At 40.0% G+C, this 23244-nt stretch overlaps 1 protein-coding gene across 2 annotated transcripts in view; it reads left to right on the top strand.

The window, feature by feature from the left end:
• The window catches only part of LOC124619910 (anoctamin-1-like), a 244349-nt gene that overhangs the window by 58222 nt on the left and 162883 nt on the right, over positions 1-23244 (top strand). The window contains exons 1-2 of one of the 2 annotated variants that reach the window (XM_047146545.1): positions 1610-1750; positions 2097-2248. In XM_047146545.1, the coding sequence (XP_047002501.1) occupies positions 2243-2248 (6 nt within the window). In that variant the 5' untranslated portion in view covers positions 1610-1750; positions 2097-2242. Of the gene's footprint in view, positions 1-1491; positions 1751-2096; positions 2249-23244 lie in introns of those variants that run through there. The other variant, XM_047146544.1, reaches the window with a different exon arrangement.

Genomic DNA, 23244 nt, shown 5'->3' with positions numbered 1-23244 from the left:
CTTTCCTGGTGCTTTGGGATACTCTAATTCCTAGTACTTCTTTGGCAGAGTCCATGAGTCCTTCCCTCATTTTTATCCACTTGTCATTAACACTTTCATCAACACTACCTCTTTGCCATTTTTCCATAAATCTGTTCTCCAAATCTGATGCCTTTCCTACGTCTTTGAGTCTTTCTATGTTTAGTCTTTCCTTTGCTTTACCTCTCCAGACTTTTTTCAACTTCACTTGTATTTCTCCAATCACTAGCTTGTGGTCTGAATTTATACCTGCTCCTGGATAAGCTTTAGCATTCTTCAAACAGTTCCTAAACCTTTTTTGTATCAGGGTGTAGTCCAGCTGATATCTTTCCCCATTCAAATTTGATATCCATGTGTAACATCTCCTTTTGTGGTGTTCACATAATGTGTTACCCACTGCTAATGAATTTTCTTTACAGAAACTAATTAGTCATTCACCTCTCTCATTTCTTATTCCTAATCCAAATTTTCCTACTGTATCTTGATCTCTTCCTTCGCCCACCACTGCATTCCAGTCCCCCATGATGATAATGCAGGCATTTCTATTTTCTTTCTCGATGAGTTCTTGTATTTTCTCATAATATTCTTCCACTTCCTCATCTCTGTGCTGGCTGGTTGGCATATATACCTATATTAATACCAAATCTTTTGAACTACCCTTCAGTCGTATCATCATCAGTCTTCCATCAATACATTGTACCTTCATTACCTTATTTTTCAGCTTTTACCCATTATCAATATTCCTACTCCATTTTTACCACTCTTGATTTCCCCTGAGTAAAAGAGTTTATAATCTCCACTTTCTATCTCCCCATTCTCTCCCCATCTCATTTCACACAAACCGAGGGCATCTAATCTGTTCCTTTTCATCTCCTGTTTTGCATTCTCTAGCCTTCCTGCTTGCAGAAGTGTCCTCACATTCCATGTTCCAATCCATATCTTTCCTCCCTTCACTGTCCCTTTCTTCCTTTCAAATATGTTTACTCTCAATGTGTTCCCCTTCCGGAGATCCGAATGAGGGGAAGTTTTAACTCCGGAATCTTTCACATAGAGATACATACCATGTACTGCGTGGGAATGTAATGTAGTAGTTTCCCGTTACTTTCCACATAGGCAGTAAGATCCCAGCCTAAAGTGAGCCGCTCACCATGAGTCAGACGCTGTCTGTAGCCGCCCCTCTGGGGTTCAGTTGCTAATTGTACTCTTTTTGTACCCAAAGAGAAAAAGGTGCCTCTTCTGCCAGCTCCGCCATACAGACAGACAGACAACAAATGAGAAAAAAGTGATATAGTTACAAATTAAAAGTTTTTGTATTTTTTTCTTTACTTTTTAAATTCTGATTTAAAAGTACTCCCCGTGATTAAAAAAATAAAAAGTAGATTTGTTATGTCAGATCCCAATTACATATGAGAAAACCACATGGATTCATTGTGATATTTACTAGAAGTGAATTATGTTTGCTCTTTATTTCAGGTCTCATTTTATTAACTAAATAAATATCTAGAAAATGGATGAAGAAGAAGTATTTGAAGATACTGTATCTGTGACATCAGAACCATCAAAGCGTGACAAAGAGTATATAAGTCTTTCACGCTTTACTGTCTACCATAGTGCAGAAGACATTCCATTGGAAGAACAAGAAGAAGCTGATGGTGATAAGGCAGTCACTGCAGAGAATTGTAGACTAATGGACAAACCTGCACAGTTCAGCACCAGTGACGCAGAAGACAAGGTTAGATATCACATATCATGCTTTCACTAATCATTTGCATACACTCCCTCTATATATTGTTCTTTAATAATTTTACTATTTTATAATTTTTATTAGTACCATTGTTTTTTCTTTAAGCTGACTTGCCAGTATTATTAAAAATAGTAATATTGTCTAGATGTTTCTACATATGACATTCCCTTTTGTAAATCTCTCAGTGATGATCTGCGTATGATGTTGCAGAGCTCTGACTAGTTATACGCTGCATGTAGAACAGTTACATTTTGGATCATTTAGCAAGCCCTGTGTTCATTTTGTAGTCCAGCAGTTCTAATCTAGATTTCCAATAGAATCTGTATCATTTCAGGTGACTCCTAGGATGGTTCCTTAAATAAATCAATGGCTGATCCCCTTCCCGTGCATTGTCAGTTAAGACTGTAAATGCTTTTCTTTGATGATGTCCCTATCACTGAGACTTGAAACACTAACAAAAAAAGAAGCAAGAAATAATTTATGCAGGTTTGTGGCCTAGCTTTCTGAGGGTGTCTTGTGAATATTATCTGTCATCTTTTGTGAATTGTAGTCTTGGCATAGTACTGATATCATAGCTTATTTGCTGTGTTAGAAGATAGTTTGATGTGTGCAGAAATTGAAAGCAGTTAGTAATAGTAATAAATAACAATTGTTATGATTTTTATATCCTAATTCAAGATTTTAATGGGTTTTGTTATGTAGCATACATTTTATTTTGAATAATGATCCTTGACTTCCAAACCTACAGGAAAATCCACACTGATAACATAAGGCATTTGAAACTTTTAAAGTCTGTTTCATTCACCATTGTATATTGTTCCACCAAGTTGTGCACTTTTTTCATTTTCTCATATTGATTAATTTTTCTACAACTCATAAGGTTATCTGATCTCTCCTATATATTGACACTGCATGGCATGTATGTTGTCTGAAAGTTTCTTCAATTTTTTCATATTTTTAATTTTGTATTTGGTTATGTAGACTTTGTCACTGAAGCACAGCTAGAATGGAGAGTGAACTTTAAAAGACAAGCAATGTGTAGAACATTACAGACCTGTGTTAACAAAGAAAAATCTTTTCAGACAAGCAAGTAACTAAGCAAATAATGTCAATAGGGAAAAGATGACTGTAAATTCATTGCTGTAAAAACTGCACTCTTCCATCTATAATAGCCAAAATTGAGTACAATACTAATACTAAAGCACAGCAGTGTGCATAGACTTACCTTATACAATACACATGATATCCTGAAACATGTGGATTAAGGGAAACAGATACATGCAGTATTTCTTCAGTTCCAAAAAATTGGTAGGATACTCAGAAAATACATTCAGTCTTCAAAGGAGATTGCTTACATATTCTCATGCAACCCTTCCTAAAATATTGCTGAAATGTGTGGGATCCACACCAAATAAGACTAACAGGAGCTCTGGCAGCGTGAGTGGTCGCATGTTGTTCGATACATGCTGAAAACTGTAACAGACAAGAGCTCAAAGATGGACATTAACTATCCCACAGCACTGTAACCCTATTGCAGTCAATAACATTTATTGAACACAAACTTTGGAACAACAAATTAAAATTATCTGTTAGTCATGAAACCTGGCAGAAATTCCATATGAACCAGTTCTTGCCCAAGTCTGAATAAAGTTCAAGCACTGTTTAGCCACTAGGGGCACTATTGTTCAGTATGATGTAAAACGAAGTTCCTTTTAGCCTGCCAGTGTTGGGAACCAGCTATTCATGAGACAAAAGTGCTATTCACACAGATATAAATTGGCACTGGTAAACTGCCACAGTGATCACAGCTCACTGCTAGAGGTGAGCAGGATAACAGAAAACAGCAAGGGACCACTGCCAGACAGCCTTATATTTGCCCACTATGGAAATTTACGTTAATTTTGACACTGGCCCCTCCACAGGCACCCTCACTGGATATTGAGGGTGTCCATGAAGGAGCTCTGCAGGGCTTCAATCAGTTACAGAAGTGGATCTGTAAGTAGTTATAAAGAAGTGTAACATTGAGTACAACCTACAGATGTTAAGGTTTTTAAAATTTGCACTTTGAAATTGTATGCAAATGATTCTGCTAGCCTGTTGGAAGCTAGGTGGAAAGGGGGTATGATAAGAGGTTTAATTCCACTGTGGGTACAAAACCTTTCAAAATTGGGGACCAGCGTCAGTCACCAGAGTGCATGATGCACCCTATATGGCGAAGAATTGGTCCAAGACTCCTACCATTTCTGATGCTGTTGTTTTCTGAAGGCAGACAACGGGAAGTGGGAGAAGGTGTCCTCAGTGGTTAACCACCCCAAGAAAAGGTTTGCCAAGCATGGTCCCACAGCTGTGTCTGTACTGGTCATGGGAAAACAAAGGGGATGGGGTAGGCTGGTGTCTCTAGCAAGTTATTAACCATGGCTTGCACCACTGTGTTGGCTTGTTGATTCAGAATGGCTGTCATTTCTCATTTTTACACAGTGTGGAAAGTGGTATATTATCATTAACACACAAAAAATTCCTGACAGTGGCTGTTCAGAAGGACCCAAGAGCTCCAAACTGATCATCTCAAATGGTTTATTGGCCTCTGGTAATCTCTGCAGTAATGACTCAGTTTTACTATGTCACTTTGCAATGGAGCTTGAACAACAGTAGAGGTCAGAACTGTGTTTGCTTACATAATATATCTTCAGGCACAATGAATTGCAGTTGCTTTGCAAATAGCTTGCAGTCTTGGTCATTTGCTTGTGCCTTCTACCATTCTACAGCAGTGGAACCTATTCACTGTATTTCACAAACTAAGCCCATCAGCATTTCCATGTCTCTTGCCAGGTCAGTGAAATACTTCAAAATCAATTTTTTATGTTAAGCTGCTCAATGGATCTTTTAAATCTAACTGCCATTTCAAAGCTCCATTATCAATTATGACCTTTAAGTTTCCTCCCATATAAATAAAATCAAAATTATGTTATGCAACTGCGTCTCCATGTCTTTCTCTGTTGCAGAGTGGTTCTTTTCTGCTCTGTTTAGCTGGTGAGATGCACATATGATGGAATGTTCTGCCCAACCCACTTAATACTAAGCCAAGTGCAGAATTGCTCATGTCACCTGACAACTCAGATTCCCTTTCATAGAGTGGAGAAAGCAATAACAGTTCAGTTGTTAACAATTCTTTCAACAGACTGAACACATCTTCACATTCCACTAACCAGTGAAACTTCATTCTTTTCTTCAATAAATGAGTGAGCAGCTGTGCAGTTTCCACAAAATTAATACAAACTGCAGATTATAACTGGCTAGACCTAAGAAAGTCTGCAACTCCTTCTCTGTATGCAGTGTCAGAAATGTCCTGTTTGTTTTTTATTATCCTGGACCCCAGTGCATTTTAGCACCTCTTACAGAAAGTTTTGTGGGGGGTTGAAACTTCGGCAATGTATGGTGTAGTTAGATGACATAATTGTCTTCGCAAAAAATATGACTATTTGCAAGCCCAAAACACCATACTTCCTATAGCAAGAAATGATATTTTTCTGTACTGAATGTTAGGTGTGCCGTGCACAACCAACTAAATACTCCCTTAGCTGTAGTACCCATCCAAGTTTCTTTGCAAAGACAATTATGTCATCTAACTACACCATACATTGCTGAGGTTTCAATCCCCACAAAACTTTGTGTAAGAGGTGCTAAAATGGACTGGTGTTTGTGTTTTTGTTTGTCTCCTCCTCCCCCCCCCCCCCCCCCCCCCCCCCACCCTGTCCAAGTGGCATATACAGATACTCTTAAGTCATGACAGGACCATAAATGCTGTCTTCAAGTGAGCTTCTGGTGCAACTTCTAACTAATTGTTAGAGCTCCATAGTCCCATGTTTGAAAAAAAATTTGCATTGACACAGATAGTTAATTCCCAGTTGGGATTCTACACTGTGTCACTGGAGTTGCAGACAGAGACCAACAAAGATTAAACAGATCCTCATACTCTAGCAATACCTGCCCATTGCTATCCTCTCTGGTCCTTCCAAGTGCTCTACCTTCTCCAGTAAACTGGCAGCTTGCTTAAGCTGAGGATTCATAGTTGCTCTCTCTAAACCATCTCCTGAAATATCTGCAAATTGGTGACTGTTAACCCCTTGGCCATATATGTATCCATGGTGCCAAAATTATCTATCAAGTTGGACACTACCTTCTCACTAATTCCAAGAGCTGTACTACACTCCTACATACGAGACACCATGCTTTATCTTACTCCTCATTTTCCTTTAGAGGCTCTTGTACACACAATGTATTTAGCAGCGAATTAGCTTCTACTCTATCCCCCCCCCCCCCCCAGTATTTTATCTCACATGTCAATGGTAAGTGACTGTGCATGCAGTATAGGTGACTTAGCCCTTGTTTGGGCCATGCCTTGCAGCAGTTCAGTATTCTCGGCCATAGTACCCAAACAGAATGGTGTACGGTGAAGCTGCAATAACTGCTGTTCTAAATGGACTCTCATGTGATGTTTAAACAAGAAATCTAAACCTAAAATTGCATAGTAACCCTCACCTGTATGAGGCAAAACTTCCATATGAAACCTGGAAATTTTTCCCCCAATCCAAAAACTAAACACTGGTGAACCCAGAGAAGGGCCGTCGTTTCCACCCACTCCACTTAACCTACATCATCATGGTGGGCTCCTCCTCCTTTTCTTCATGAGGTCCAAGCTTGCCGTGGATACCTGCAGTCCCGTGTCCAGTAAAAACTTACGCTTCCTTCCATTCCAGGCAAAATTCTACCACTGCACCCATTTCAGTCGCATTTGTTTTTACTGAAAGTACTGCGTGGCACTCTATACCTCTCATTGTCATTTCACAGTCAATTACTGTTCCCATGTCATGTCCATTTATCATGCTCCTTGTTAGTCTTCTGTTCTAATTTCCAACTTTATCTTCATTTCTTACAAAGCAGTTCACAACATTCGTGCCATTTGTGGCCTGTTTGTCCACACCTTTAGCAATTAATATGTGGGGTGGAAATTCTTTTTCCATCCCAAACTCACGTCACTGTTTTTATCTTTTCCAACATCATCACAGCTGCTCTGGCTTCAGCTAAGTTCTTAGGAAACTCTGCCCCCCCCCCCTTTTTTTTTCACTCAGGCATTTGGTGGAAACCCTTGCAAAAATGTATCCACTGCCCTGTGTTCTGCTTCCTGCAGAAGGACGCTGTTGGTATCATCATTTTCCTTCAACTCATATGTATTGACATTCAGCTCCCTAATCCTACCCACAAAGTCTGCAATGGCCTCCCCTTGTTCATGTGTTCTCTAAAACACCTATACCTTTTTTTTTTCTTCCGTATTGCTGTCCTAAGTTGACCCTCAGAATTTCAAATGTCAGGGCATTCCTCAAGTCCTTATGATACGACACGAGTATTTTAGTGCCTCCCATGAAGAGTAATTTTGCCATATGCTAAAGTTGTTATTCCAATTAATGTCCCACCATAGCTGCTGTTATCAAGTTGTCTATGAGCACTAATGTGCCCTCTCCTGTCTTATTGGAAAAAGGAGGAAGTAGGATAGCTGGACTAGTGTCTAGGATGGGTACTGACATACTGGGTAAAGACTTGTCCTCTCAGTGGATCTAATGCTTGTGCAACTCCTTATTGTCTACCTGCATTTGTACCATCTGATTCAACAAGGTCTGAACTGCCTCTGCAGTGGTTAACTTCTCCACTCCTGATTTGTCCATTGTAAAGCTTGTGTCTACATTAAAGAGGGAAAGTTAGAACAGGAATGGAACTAACACCATTTATAAGGGGTCTAGTGCAGTTGACCACTTTACTGGTGCCAGAGGTGCAGGACTCAAGTATACTGCATGCAGCCCAGTGGCCGGCAGGGACATGTAGATGCCTCTTGTTAAAGCCAGGACTCTCAAAGACTGGATGGAGTATCAGGCAATGGCACCCTGTGGTTGGCCTTGCCTCAGCAGTACCAGTTCAAAGCCTGAAATTTCAGGGCTAGCTGAAGGCTCGTAGAGCAACAGCTTCACCTAGGTGATAATGCTCCTTGACGATGCTATATCTGCTTGGCAGCACACTTGACCAGTGATTGCTGTGGAGACCGACACAGCTTCGGTGGAAGTCGAAAGAACTGCTAAAGGCAGAGAGGGAGCAGTTATATCATGTAGAAAGCTGTGGAATGGTAACGTTGTGCTAGGGCTTGTAGCAATCCAGGCCACTGATATGATAGGTCTCTGTGTTGCAAAATGCTATGGCAACATTATTTTAGTACCGAGCTGCAGAATTGCATTGCTGGATGGCCTACATAACAGCTTGGTTGGTTTCAATGCTGCTACATTTCCTCCTCTCTTCGAGAATCCAGTCCAAATTTCAGGCCGCTGCTGAACCTTTGAACTATTCAAACAACATCGTACTAATGTGTCTACATTTTTCTCCTGCTCCTTCAGTGCATCCTTTCTCGCACTACAATTTACACTAGATACATTGTCTGTCCTTACACCATTACATAGTGTATGGTGACTGACAGTCACAATGTTCCATCCCTTCAGTCAAACCTTGTGGTCTGGTCTGTCCACTGAGTTGGTAGGTAATGGACTGAGAGAGTCAAAAATTTGATACCAAGATGTCATATTGAGTCCTGTTTAGCAGTGTCATGCTGTTTCATAATTTCAATTGTTCCGTTCCCCAGGAGGGTCCTTGCACATAACAGGTGGTCCTTAGCAAGGACTGAATCATATGTCCGCCTCGGTAGCTGAGTGGTCAGCGTGGCAGACTGTCAATCCTAAGGGCCCGGGTTCGATTCCCGGCTGGGTCGGAAATTTTCTCCGCTCAGGGACTGGGTGTTGTGTGGTCCTAATTATCATCATTTCATCCCCATCGACGCGCAGGTCGCCGAAGTGGCGTCAAATCGAAAGACCTGCACCAGGCGAACGGTCTACCCGACGGGAGGCCCTAGCCACACGACATTTCCATTTCCATACTGAATCATATGCTTAGTATATCCAGTGAGCTCCTAGCTTCTGATAGTATGGGTGGGTTATAATACTGTCCCAAGGGAATTCTTCCACGTCTGTTTACCCGAGTAATAGTTCTATCTCAAATGTCCCTGTGACTGTATGGACTACTATGGGGAAGGGGAAGGGGGGGGGGGCATAATGTTCAAATGGCTCTGAGCACTATGGGACTTAAGATCTGAGGTCATCATTCCCCTAGAACTTAGAACTACTTAAACCTAACTAAACTAAGGACATCACAGACATCCATGCCCTAGTCAGGATTCGAACCTGCGACCATAGCGGTCGCGCGGTTCCAGACCGAAGCGCCTAGAACCGCTTGGCAACAGCGGCCAGCAGGCATAATGTAACCCACATCCTCTGTCAGCGGCATTCTTCTGCTACAAGGTGTACAACTTTGCTTCCGCCATATGCCGATAGGTGGCGACAACAGTAAATAGCAGTCGAAAGAAACAGATTGCAGACATCAGGCTGTTAGCTTGGACCTCAGTCAACATAATCTCATTCAAACATTAGACGATTTGCATCTGCATCATAAAGTTGTTCTTGATTGAAAATGTCAGTTTACGAGCCTACTTCTCATCATTTGCGGGAGGTGTTACTGTTTTGTTTCAGTATGAAGAAAACAGCAGCTGAGTCTAATAGAATGCTCTCAAGTACATATGGTAAGGGCACTATCAGTGAAAGAACATGTCGTGAGTGGTTTCAGCACTTCAAGATCAGTTATTTTAATGTTGTAGACTGGCATACTGGTGGAAGAGAGAATGTTTTCGAAGGTGCAGAATTGGAGACATTGCTGAGTGAAGACTAACATCAAACTCAAGAAGAATTGGTACGATTAGTGGTAGTGACACAGCAAGCCATTTGAAAACGTCTCAAGGCTATGGGCATGATTCAGAAAGAAGGAACTTGGGTCCCGTGTGAGCTGAAACCAAGAGGCGTTAAACAGCGTTTGTGTGTTTGTGAACAGTTGTTTCAGAGGCAAAAACGGAAGGGATTTCTGCATCACATTGTGACCGGGACGAAAAATGGGTTCATTACGATAATCCTAAATGCAAAAAATCATGAGGATATCCCAGCCATGCCTCCACATCGACTGCCACACCAAATATTCACAGCTCCAATATCATGCTCTGCATTTGGTGAGACCAGCTCGGCGTCGTGTACTATGAGGTGTTAAAATTAAGTGAAACAATCACAGGTGCTCGTTGTCAAATGCAATTAATGCATTTTAGCAGAGGATTAAAAGACAAATGGCTACAATACAGCGAGAGGCACGATGAAGTGATTTTGCAGCTTGACAGTGCTCGACCCCATGTTGCAAAAAGAGGTCAAAACGTACTTGGAAACGTTAAAATGGGAAGTCCTACCCCACCCACCATATTCTCCAGACATTGCTCCCTCTGACTATCACCTGTTTAGATCAATGGTGCATGGCATGTCTGACCAACACTTCCGACCTCATGAAGAATTCACAAATTGGATCAATTCATGGATCGCTTCAGAAGATGAACAATATTTTTGACGCAGGATTCGTACATTGCCCGAAAGATGGGAGAAAGTAGTGGCCAGTGATGGAAAATACTTTTAATGATACATGTGTAACCGATTTGTTTCATGTTGGGGAAAAAATGGTGGAAGCAAAGTTGTATACCTTGTATTACCATTGCATGATTCTTCATATCTGGTGTAACTAGCAGAATCTCCTTTGTAAAACTTTCCCTAAGCCCCCATTTTAATGGATATGTATGTATCAAATAGCCAGGAACAACCTGCTCACTTTGCCATCCCACTTTTCCTTTCTTGCCAATTACATCTTCCCAGTCCCAAAATGATCTGCCCTGAAAGGCACTACATGCTTACTGTATAATTCATGTATGTGTACAACACTCCCACGTATGATACACCATGCTTTAACTATCTCCTATATATCCTTTAGCGGTCCTACTACACACAATATATTTACCAGCAAATTAGTTCCTATGCTCACCTGCAGTAGTTTTCGTGTACCTTGTGGTATTTTATGTCCTGAGTTGATCCTAACAGGACTGCACATGCAGTGTAGATGGTTTATACAACGTTTGGGGCATGTCTTGTAACAGTTTGGTATTCTTGGCAGTACCTAAAGAGTATGGTGTTCATTTCAGCTGTACTGTGCAACATTCTAAATCGATTTTATATGATTTTTAATTAAGAAATATAATGCTAAAATTGCACAGTATCCCTCACCTGTATGAGGCAAAACTTCCACACAAAACTAGAAATTTTTTGCGCCAGTGCGACAACTTAGCACTGTTGAACCCAGTGAGTGCATATCGTTTCCACCTTCTCTAATTCACCTACACTGTGGTGGGCCCATCCTTTTCGGTGTGAGCTGCAAATATGCCACAGGCCCCTGTAATTCCATGTCCAACAAAAACTTATGCTTCCGTCCATGTACTAAACTATTTGAGCAGAATTCCCCACTGCACTCATTTTGTCTGTGTTTATATTCAGTGGGAGTGATGCATAGTGGCTCCAGAGTGCATTTGGCCGTGTAATGGTGAGTTACTATCCCTACCCTATGTGCACCCATCACACCTCTTGTTAGAGTTTGCCTGCAATCTACCTTGTATGCCCACGTTTATAACATGACAGTTCACATCGTTTACACTGTATGAGCCCCATTCATCAATATCTGTAACATTTGACATCCCCTGTGAAATTTCTTTTCTTACCCGAACTTCAGTTATTGCGTCTATTTCTTCCGATGGTGACGCAGTTGGTAGGGCTTCAGTTAAGTTCTTACGAAACTGTGCCAGTAAAAATGTAACCAAGTGCTCTTTATTCTGCCTCTTGCAGAAGGACCTTGTTGATGTCTTTGCTTTCCATCAACTCATGTGTATTGACATTTAGCTTCCTAATACTGTCCACAAAGATTTCCACTGGCTCCCCCAAATTTTTTGACACACTGCTCAACTGTTCCCTATAATACTGACAGCTGTTTTTCTTTTTTTATTGCTGTACTAAGCCTGCCTGGGCAGTAGAGGCATTCAGACTTCCTGTGTCGTACCCAGGACTCTCTGAGACTGGCTGCAGTACTAGGCAATGGCACCCAGTGTGTGGTGTCACCTCAAGGGCACCAGTTAGAATCCCAGAAACTTCACAGCTATCTAATGGCTTGTAGAGCAGCAGCTTTGCCTAGTTGGTGACGCTGCATGAAAGGCTGCATCCACTTGGCTATACAGTTGACTGTTGACTGGCAAAGTGACTTTCACAGTGTCGGTGGAAGGTGGAAGTACCACTAGTGCTTTGAAGCAGGGGTCACACCGAGATGATGTCTCATTTTCCTTGGAATTTACAGGGGACTCATCTAGTGATTGCTCCAGGTGATAACAAACAATCTCCTGGCAGTCATATTCAGGGTGGGGACCTACTGGAAGGCAAGAAACTGCATCCATGATATAAATGACAAGCGGAAATGCGACAGTGATTGGATACTGAAAATTTGTCAGACAGTGCGTCCAACAATGAAGGCAATGTGCCATACACTCTGGCAATTTTGGCTGTAGTCTAAAAAGTGATCAGCAGTTTATAATCATTGATAAGATGAAATTTGCAACTATACAAAAAAATGTGATATTTATGAACAGCATGAATCATGGTCAGTGATTCTTTTTTAGTATGTGAATGGTGTTCTTGAGCTTCTTTGATATAAACATGATTGGCCTTTCCGTATCATCCTCTAACATATGAGGAGAATAGCCCTGGTGCTGTGTGGGGATACGTCAAGAGGGGGTGCATTTGGAGAAGTTAATGTAAGGCCTTTCTGTGCTACAGCTGCAAAAACCAGACACAGATTGTGCCTGAGTTCTTCTGTCATGCCATCAGTAACCAAGTTATCATTGAGATAATTTACACAACATGGAATTGTGCGATACCTTGTCTGTAAAATCTCTCGAGTATGGCAGGGAGATTAGCCACACCAAAAGACAGTCATAATGGTGTCTTCAAGACTAGAATCTTCCTTGAGTCTTCACAAGCAGTAACTGAAAATATACCTCTGAGTTTTTGAAAAAGAAAAATCCTCCTGACAATTTAGAAAAAAAGGTCATCCACTTGAGGCAAGGAATAAGAAATAATGTCCAATGAATATTAATGATTTGCTTGTAGTCTCAACATGGCTGAAGAAGCTCTAAGGCTTCCCAACCACCACTGATGCCTAAACCCATTGATTGTAGGAAATGTGGGACAGAACTAGTTGTTATTATTCAGTCTAGTTCAAGCTTGATTGCATGCTTAATGGCCAAAGGAATTGGGAGAACTTTGCAAAATCTCTGACTTGCTGTTGATTTGAAGACATGTGGGCTAAAAATCAACTGCTTTCCCCAGACCAGCTTCAAACAGTGGCACAAACAACATACAAAGTATCAATGGCAGCAAAAAGTACTGATGAGCTGATGGAGGGCACTTTGTTGTTGTTGTGGTCTTCAGTCCTGAGACTGGTTTGATGCAGCTCTCCATGCTACTCTATCCTGTGCAAGCTCCTTCATCTCCCAGTACCTACTGCAACCTACATCCTTCTGAATCTGCTTAGTGTATTCATCTCTTGGTCTCCCTCTACGATTTTTACCCTCCACGGTGCCCTCTAATGCTAAATTTGTGATCCCTTGATGCCTCAAAACATGTCCTACCAACCGATCCCTTCTTCTAGTCAAGTTGTGCCACAAACTTCTCTTCTCCCCAATCCTATTCAATACCTCCTCATTAGTTACGTGATCTACCCACCTTATCTTCAGCATTCTTCTGTAGCACCACATTTCGAAAGCTTCTATTCTCTTTTTGTCCAAACTAGTTATCGTCCATGTTTCACTTCCATACATGGCTACACTCCATACAAATACTTTCAGAAACGACTTCCTGACGCTTAAATCTATACTCGATGTTAACAAATTTCTCTTCTTCAGAAACACTTTCCTTCCCATTGCCAGTCTACATTTTATATCCTCTCTACTTCGACCATCATCAGTTATTTTTCTCCCTAAATAGCTAAACTCCTTTACTACTTTAAGTGTCTCATTTCCTAATCTAATTCCCTCAGCATCACCTGATTTAATTTGACTACATTCCATTATCCTCGTTTTGCTTTTGTTGATGTTCATTTTATATCCTCCTTTCAAGACACTGTCCATTCCCTTCAACTGCTCTTCCAAGCCCTTTGCTGTCTCTGACAGAATTACAATGTCATCAGTGAACCTCAAAGTTTTTACTTCTTCTCCATGAATTTTAATACCTACTCTGAATTTTTCTTTTGTTTCCTTTACTGCTTGCTCAATATACAGATTGAATAACATCGGGGAGAAGCTACAACCCTGTCTCACTCCCTTCCCAACCACTGCTTCCCTTTCATGCCCCTCGACTCTTATAACTGCCATCTGGTTTCTTTACAAATTGTAAATAGCCTTTCGCTCCCTGTATTTTACCCCTGCCACCTTTAGAATTTGAAAGAGAGTATTCCAGTTAACATTGTCAAAAGCTTTCTCTACGTCTACAAATGCTAGAAATGTAAGTTTGCCTTTTCTTAATCTTTCTTCTAAGATAAGTCTTAAGGTTAGTATTGCCTCACATGTTCCAACATTTCTATGGAATCCAAACTGATCTTCCCCGAGGTCCGCTTCTACCAGTTTTTCCATTCGTCTGTAAAGAATTCGCGTTAGTATTTTGCAGCTGTGACTTATTAAACTGATAGTTCGGTAATTTTCACATCTGTCAACACCTGCTTTCTTTGGGATTGGAATAATTATATTCTTCTTGAAGTCTGAGGGTATTTCGCCTGTCTCATACATCTTGCTCACCAGATGGTAGAGTTTTGTCATGAATGGCTCTCCCAAGGCCATCAGTAGTTCTAATGGAATGTTGTCTACTCCCGGGGCCTTGTTTCGACTCAGGTCTTTCAGTGCTCTGTCAAACTCTTCACGCAGTATCTTATCTCCCATTTCGTCTTCATCTACATCCTCTTCCATTTCCATAATATTGTCCTCAAGTACATCGCCCTTGTATAAACCCTCTATATACTCCTTCTACCTTTCTGCCTTCCCTTCTTTGCTTAGAACTGGGTTGTCATCTGAGCTCTTGATATTCATACAAGTGGTTCTCTTTTCTCCAAAGGTCTCTTTAATTTTCCTGTAGGCAGTATCTATCTTACCCCTAGTGAGACAAGCCTCTACATCCTTACATTTGTCCTCTAGCCATCCCTGCTTAGCCATTTTGCACTTCCTGTCGATATCATTTTTGAGACGTTTGTATTCCTTTATAGCATAGCACTTTATAGCATAGTAAAAATCAAAAGATGGAATACATGTTGAGTTCAAAAATGTTCTTGACTGAAGGATCCATCTCAACAAAATGGCAATGTTCAAGGCATCTGATTGTAAGTAAGTGTCAGCTGCACACAACTTAAGAGTGGCGTCAGTATCGAAAAGAAAAGTCACTGGAATGCCATGCACTGTTGCATCTCACAAAATTTTATGTGTTGCCAAGCATATTATCCCTGCCTGAAAGTATATTAATTTGAACTGGCTGGGATGATGCCTGTGCTTTTCATGCTATGACTCACTGGTCACACACTTTATCGTGGCCCCTCTGTGACTGGTGTAAGTCAGTTGACTTCATGCTGCTCCAGAATGTTTACAGTTGTTGCCAACCTTAGGTATGTAACAGTGTTGCACACCATAACGATAAGTAGGCATTGTGAATATAGTGTTGATTTGTGTGCAATGTCGTGCATAGTGATTGTTAATACTATCTCCAAAAATGAGCTAAGTAGGTGTACTTCTTCCTTCTAGTGACTTGCCGTCAACTTTTGTGTCATTTCAGCAACACAGTCCATTACGTGTTCAATTTTTATGAGTTATGAGCTGACTGCTGTGGGAGAAGGAGGGTGGGAGGGGGGGGGAGGGGGGGGGGGAGGCCTGTCTCAGCAGCCGGTATGCTACTAGCTGATTGCAAGCTTCCACACTCAGCATCCTCAGCTCAGGGGCCAAGTAAAAGTGTGCAGTCAGTACTTCTGCAGGTTGATCCCTACATAAACAGTTACAATACTTGTCCTCATAATGTCTGCATTGCTACCTGGAATGCAAGGAAAAACAGTCTGGGAAACTTGGAAACAAAGTGTATCACCGTGAACGATACTCGAGATCACTAAGAATGTGGATGGGTGGCTGCTGCTGAATGGGAACTTGTTTATCTTTGAGGAGTGTGGTGACATCTCACTGCACTGCGCCACTAAGCCTCTTGGCCAGATACAAAATTTCAAAGTCTGTTGAAAAAGTTTATTGCACCGTTTGCAATATTTTACATGCATGCGCTATTCATAGCACTTCAGCCAGAGAGGAGGTTGGACTACTGTAAGGCTTGCATGTGGGCATCCTTGTCCAGGGTTAAGTGGATCACCACTCTATGTATTAAATTTTCCACACATGATTTAACTCACTTGTGAATTTACATTTTCAACTAGACTTCCGCAAATCTACAGTCCACAAGATGCATAACTTTCAGTGGATGACTTATAGTTAGAATTAATTAAGAATTTAAACCTTGCCACCACCACATGCATTTTGATGAAAAAATGATCAAATAATATAGAGAATACAGTGGAATTTTGTTAACGAGTCCCTTCCATAACATGCAATTCACATATCAAGCAAAACAAATTGTAAAAAAATGACTCACTTAACAAGCAATGTTTCACATAATGAGTAATAACAATTTAGTGTGATGTCACCAGCTGTTTGCACGTGGTGGGAGAAATGTTCAACAATATGTACATCTTTCATTGTCGGCAGCAGTATATGAACGATGTCTTTAGTATGTACTGCAGTCTGGGTCTAGCGCTCTTTCTGCTACCATCTTAGTGCAGCTTATAGCTACACGTTTCTAAACTTGTGTTCACAAAGTGTTTTTTTGAGTGCAGATTTTAATAACCTTTGTAGAAATGTCCCCGAAGATAATGTAACAAGATGATGACCAGAAGAGAAAGAAAATTACCTCGGAAATGAAACATAAAATCATTGAAAAATGTGAATGTGGTGTGAGCATTGCTGATTTAGCATGCACATACAGTCAGTCTACATCAATTATTTGCACTATCCTCCAGAATAAAGACAAGATTAAGGAGGAAGATGGTTCAAAGGAAGTGACAAGAGTACCTAAACAACAGTTTTATATTCTGGATAATGTTGAAAGGTTGCTCCTTTATGGATAAATGAAAAGCAAATGCAAGGTGACACTGTTAACGAGAACATCATTTGTGAGAAGGCAAGAATGATTTTCGCTGACCTCACCAAGAAGACGCCAGGATTATCAGTGGACAAAGAAGCCATGGGTGGTTTGAGAAGTTTAAGAGAAAAACCAGCACCAATAGTGTTGTGAGGCATGGCAAAGCAGCCAGCTCTGACGCAAAGGCAGTAGAGAACTTTATCAACAATTTCAAGATGCTCATACATTCTAAGGGTTATCTGCCACAACAGGTTTTTAATTGTGACGAGATGAGTCTATTCTGGGTAAAGATGCCGAAGCATACCTTTATAACAGCAGAGGAGAATGCATTGACTGGTCACAAGCCAGTGAAAGACCATCTCACACTGCTATTCTGTGCCAATGTAAGTGACAATTTGAAAATTAAACTGCTACTCGTTTTTTGTTGTTGTCGTTGTTGTTGTTGTTGTGGTCTTCAGTCTAAAGACCGATTTGATGTGGCTCTCCATGCTTCTCTACTCTGTGGAGGCCTTCTCATCTCCAAGTAAATACTGAAACTTGCATCCTTCTGAATCTGCTTAGTGTATTTATCCCTTGGTCTCCCTCTATGATTTTTACCCTCCACGCTTCCCTACAATACTAAATTGGTGATCTCTTGGTACCTGAGAACCTGTCCTATCAACCGATTCCTTCTTCTAGTCAAGTTGTGCCACAAATTCCTCATCTCCCCGATTCTATTCAGTACTTCCTCATTAGTTACGTGATCTACCCATCTAATCTTCAGCATTCTTCTGTAGCACCACATTTCAAAAGTGTTTATTCTCTTCTTGTCCAAACTGTTTTCGTCCATATTTCACTTCCATACATGGCTACACTCCATACAAAAACTGTCAGAAAAGACTTCCTGACACTTAAATCTATACTCAATGTTAACAAATTTCTCTTCTTCAGAAATGCTTTCCTCACTGTCACCAGTTCACATTTTATATCGTCTCTACATTGACCATCATCAGTTATTTTGCTGCTTGTTTATTTAAATGTGATGTGGAGGTCCAGCAACAAGGCTTGGGTGACACATGATCTTTTTTGTGATTGGATGGATGAAGTGTTTGGTCCTTCAGAGAAAAATATTTGCTTGAGCTGGATCTGCCACTCCATGTCTTGTTTGTCATGGACAGCACTCCTCCCCATTTTCCAGGCCTACAAGACCACCTCCTTGAAGAATTTTGATTCATCAGTATCCAATTTCTGCCTTCCAACATCACTCCATTATTCCAGCCTATGGACCAGCAGATGATTTCTAACTTTAAGATGATCTACACTAAAGCACTCTTGAAGCTTTTTTGAGGTGACTGAAGCTACAAATCTCACTTACAGAGAGTTTTAGAAATATCACTTCAACATCGTTGCCTGATCTTGGGTTACCAAGAGAAGTCTCACATCTGGTTAGAAGCAGCTCTGGCTGTAGTGCATTGTCAAATGTGACTCTGAGGCATTTGAGTCAGTATCTGTGGCACCTGTAGTCATTGAGATTGTGTCTTTGGCCAAGAGCGTGGGGCAAGAAGTGGATAACAGTGATGGAAGATCACAGCCAGCCAAGAAATGGCCACCGAAGAGCTTATGGAGTTGCAGTGTGTTTCACAGCAGGAAGTTGTGGAGAGGAGTTCTTCAGAGGAGAAGGAGGAGGAGGAGGCAGTAACAGCAAATCAGCAACCTTCTGGCGCAGTAAGAGAAATGCTGAAAGCATGGGAATCGGTTGCATTGTGTACTGAAAATAATCACCCAAATAAAGCAATGGCTATGCGCACTACAAATGTATTTGAAGATAGTGCTGCGTCATATTTTCACCAGGTGTTGAAGCTTTGGCAGAAACAAATGACTACAGATAGCTTCTTAGTAAAAAAATTAATTACGTATCATGAATAATAAAGTACATAATACTATATGTATTATTTCCTTTGAATAAATGGTGCATGAATAACATAAAGCTTTTAATACTTCTGCATGGAATGCATTATCATATTGTACATTAATTTATACGTGAGAAATTTTTTCACATAACGATTGTTTTTGCACGTTGAGTAAGGTTCTGGAACGAATTATGCTCTCTGTGCAAGACTCCACTGTATTTCAAACAATAGCATCACAGAGCGGTTCAACAGTGCGGCTAATTTTTTAACCTAGTAATGTAACTGCTGATTTGACAACACCAAAAAGCCCCATTGGCAATCTGGACATTAAATATCGTATACATATCTGGAGTCTCATTAAATACTGAAATGCCAGAAAAGCTGGCTGTGTCTGTGATTGATGCAGCATTGAATTAGTTAAGTGGCTACTGACACAGCTCGAGAAATTTAGCATCCACCACAGTGCTTGGTGAACCACAACTGTGATGGTCTAGTCGTCAGAATATTAAATCTCACTTTGTAGCAACAACCTTTAATGAACACAATTAAATTTCCATAGGAACTAATGAAAATTGTCTATTAATCTATGAAACCAAACAGCAATAATTCTTGGTGGAAATTCGTATGAACCAAAATACGATTTGATATGAAACAGTTCCTAATCAAGTCTGAATAACGTCCAAGCCCAACTTAGTCACTATGGATACATTTAGCAAGTATGAGACTAAGCAGAGTTTGACGGTGGTGGAAACTGCACACTCATTAGCTGAAGTGCTATGCTACAGGCTTAAACTGGTCTGGTGCACACAGATTTAAATTGGTTCTGGCAAACTGTCACAGTTGCCAGACCACACTTGTAGTAGTGAGTCACATAAAAGCAAACCGAGGAAGAAACCTTCTTGTGGTGGCCTTGTATTTGCTCACTATAGAAATGACCATGATCAGCCAGTAGTGTTGGCAGTACACCTGCCACAGTGCTCTTGACAGATATGGATGACATTATATGTATTGATACATCTGTATCTTCCATTTGAAAGAACAGTGTGGTTACTAAACATAAAAACCTACTTACAAAGTTTCAAGAATCAGGATTAATTAAAAAAACAGAAATATACTATGCCCCCCACATATTCCACCTGTAGGGACCACAAAAACAAGATTAGGCCAGTTATAGCAAGCACTCCATACACTAATGGATCAGGAGTAGTAAACCACAGTACGTAGTACAATATGAGGTACCCTCCTGTATTTTGCAATGGTTTGAACAGAATACGGTTGCATTTGTAGATGTGGACACTTCCAGGTCTGTTTCATTAACATAAGAGGGGATATATGAATTAAATGCAACTGAGTTCGTCTCGGTCCAGCACACAGTTTTAATCTGCCAGGAAGTTTAAAAATCAGTGCACACTCCGCTGCAGAGTGAAATTTCTTTCTACTTCTAGGTTTTAATTCTCATTGATGAAGATGGTGGCCACCGTTGTAGAATTCTGTCAGAGAACAAAAGGTAATCTATGCAGTATCTGATGTATTTGTTAAAGGCAAGAAAATTAATGTGTTAATAAAATAGAATTAATTTTGCAATATCCATTGACATATCGAATTATAGTGCTGGGGTCCATTACTGTACATCATTCATCTAGGAAGGTGCAGCAAGTCAGTTTGTCATTGACTCAGTTGGTGGAGAGGAGATCTGTGGAATGAGTATTCACTCAAAGCCCATACTCAACACAAAAAAATGTGTTATCTTAAAATAAATGACCAGTTCTTATATTATTAATTTACTCACTGCAGAATAGTTCTGTACCCGAATAATATAACATTAATTATTGCACGCTATGCCAATCTGAATGATTTATGATGCAGCATCGTGGTAATGATGGAAAAGTATACCGTTTAGTTACACCAGTTCCATTAAAAAGGAATGTTACCAACACTGTAGGCATTACATTTAATTTGTATATCCCCTCTTATGTTAATGAAATAGACAAATTCTTAGGCTTTCATGTTGTCCAAAGATTCATTATGCGAATTTATAAAGGAAATATATCCTTGAATATTGCTCATCAGTATGGCTTCCTTACCAGTTAGGATGGATAGAGGAAATAGAGAAGATCCAAAGAAGCACAGTGTGTTTCATTTCAGGTTCATTTACTGAGCATGAAAGCATCACATAGATGATCAACTAACTCCAGTGGCAGACGATGCAAGATATGTGTTGTGCATCATGGTGTGCTTTACTGTTAAACTTCTGGGAGCGTATGTTCAAAGAAGAGTCAACGGATATATGACTTCCTCCTGTATATATCTTGTGAAGAGGCCATGAAGATAAAATTAGAGTAATTGAAGCCCATGTGGAGGTTTATTGGCAATCATTCTTCTAGTGAACCATTTGAAACTGGAACAGGAAAGGGGAGAATTGACAGTGGTACACAAAATACCATTCACCACACACTGCAAGGTGTAGGGGGAGGTGTAGAAATGTGTGTGCCAAAGTGTCACATGTGATCTGTTTGCTTGAGGGTCTGTGACAGTGAAGCATTGCGAATTTTTGCACAGTTTTTTTCACTCTCATTTGACTTTTGGAGTACTTTTTTGCATTTGAAAACACTTAAGCAGTATTAAGTTTACACAGCTCTAACTAAACAACTTGAATTCTTAGTATGATGAAAATTTTAGGAATATATGACTGTCTCTTCCTGAACATTTTTATGTACAATTAATAACATTAGTTCTCACATTGACCTTCTTTTGGGAAGATCAGTAAATTACATATAGATGTGCCAGTCCATACCTGGAAATTATGCGCTATCTATCTTACTTAGATGCTTGAAATTTTAAGTACACATTAATAACATGTCTGTCTAAAAAGTAGGGTACAATCATGTCAATTCAGCTGCAAGTTTTTATTCTAGATATATTTACATCTGGTAAACAAAATTAAGGTCACTTTTTTATGATTAATCAGTCAGAAGCAGCTGAAGATAGTGGTCATGTGTGTGTGAAGTGTGGTTGCTTGCGTGAATGTGTGTGTGTTTCCTTTATCTTTATGGAGAGTAGCAAACTACCCTTTTCATAATATTGTTGATATTCCAACCTAGATCTTCCATTGTTTAAAATAATGTAGTATGTTTTTATATAGTTACTTTACGGATAATTAATGTTTGTGAAAAGTGTACACATGTTAGATAAACTACAGCAATGAACCAAAAAACATTTTAATATTGTGTAACTTACTTGTGTTTCTTGTTCTATTTAATCACCACTATAATTAATAAGTAGCTTTTTCTTAAAGAATTAATCTGATAATTGTAGCATTGTGTACCTAATCTGTTTATATAATATAATTGGATGGATTAAAAAATCTACTCACCAAGCAGCAGCAGGGAAAACACATATAGAGGTTAAAGAAATGTGCATGCTTTCTTAGCCAGTGGCTCATTGTTCTGGCAGAAGGATTGAAGGAGAAGGAAGATGAGTGAAGAAAAAGGACTGGCGAGGTTTAGGAAATGGATAGAGTTTAAAAAAAGCCACCCAAAAGCACAGGTCAGTGGATGAGGTGGGTAAGTCTTCCCTGATAGGGGTTATGGGCAACCTTTCTGAGCTCTCCCCATTTATTACACCTCACCAGCCCTTTCTTTCTCCTTCCTTCCCCTTCCCAGAAGAAGGAGCCACAGCCTTGGAGAGCTTGCACTTTCCTTTACCTTTATATGTGTTTTCTCCTGCCACTGCTTATTATGTAAATAACACTAAAATTAGGAAGGGATTACTTGCACAAAATTTGTGAAAATATGTAGTGTGAACAAAGCATGATTTCTAACATTTACACTTGACCCTTCATTTTAGGAGAAAGATTGTAAAGACAGAGTAAAAGACTGACAGTTCAAATGTAGCAAAGTAAAACAATCAAGAGCAAGTGGGTAGAGAGGAATGTACTTTTAATATACTTAACCAAAATGCAAGAAGTCTCTTAAACATGAAAAGCAAATGGAGTACCTGCACGTTTGCTGTGTTTCATAGAACCACTAGGAAATCACATAAACACAAGTTAGGAAAGGAAATATTTCACTGAGTCACTGTTGACATTCCTTGTCACATTAATGAAAATAGAATTAGATATGCCAATAGTTGTACAACCCCCAAGAGAAAATATTCAAATTTTTATTAAAAAAAAGAAAAAAATGGGGAAATGTTTTTATATTATTTGATAAAAGTGATTGTATATTTTACATATACTTTAAAGTTCATTTTTTGACAAATTTGTTGACTGTGCACCTTGAGTAGGCCTAAATGTCCACACAGTATCATTCTCAGTGATAAAGATCGAAGTCCA

Source organism: Schistocerca americana, chromosome 6 (genome assembly GCF_021461395.2).
Source record: "Schistocerca americana isolate TAMUIC-IGC-003095 chromosome 6, iqSchAmer2.1, whole genome shotgun sequence".
NCBI lineage: Eukaryota > Metazoa > Arthropoda > Insecta > Orthoptera > Acrididae > Schistocerca > Schistocerca americana.
The sequence above is the reverse complement of the archived record's forward strand: the minus strand, read 5'-3'. Positions and strand labels throughout refer to the sequence as shown.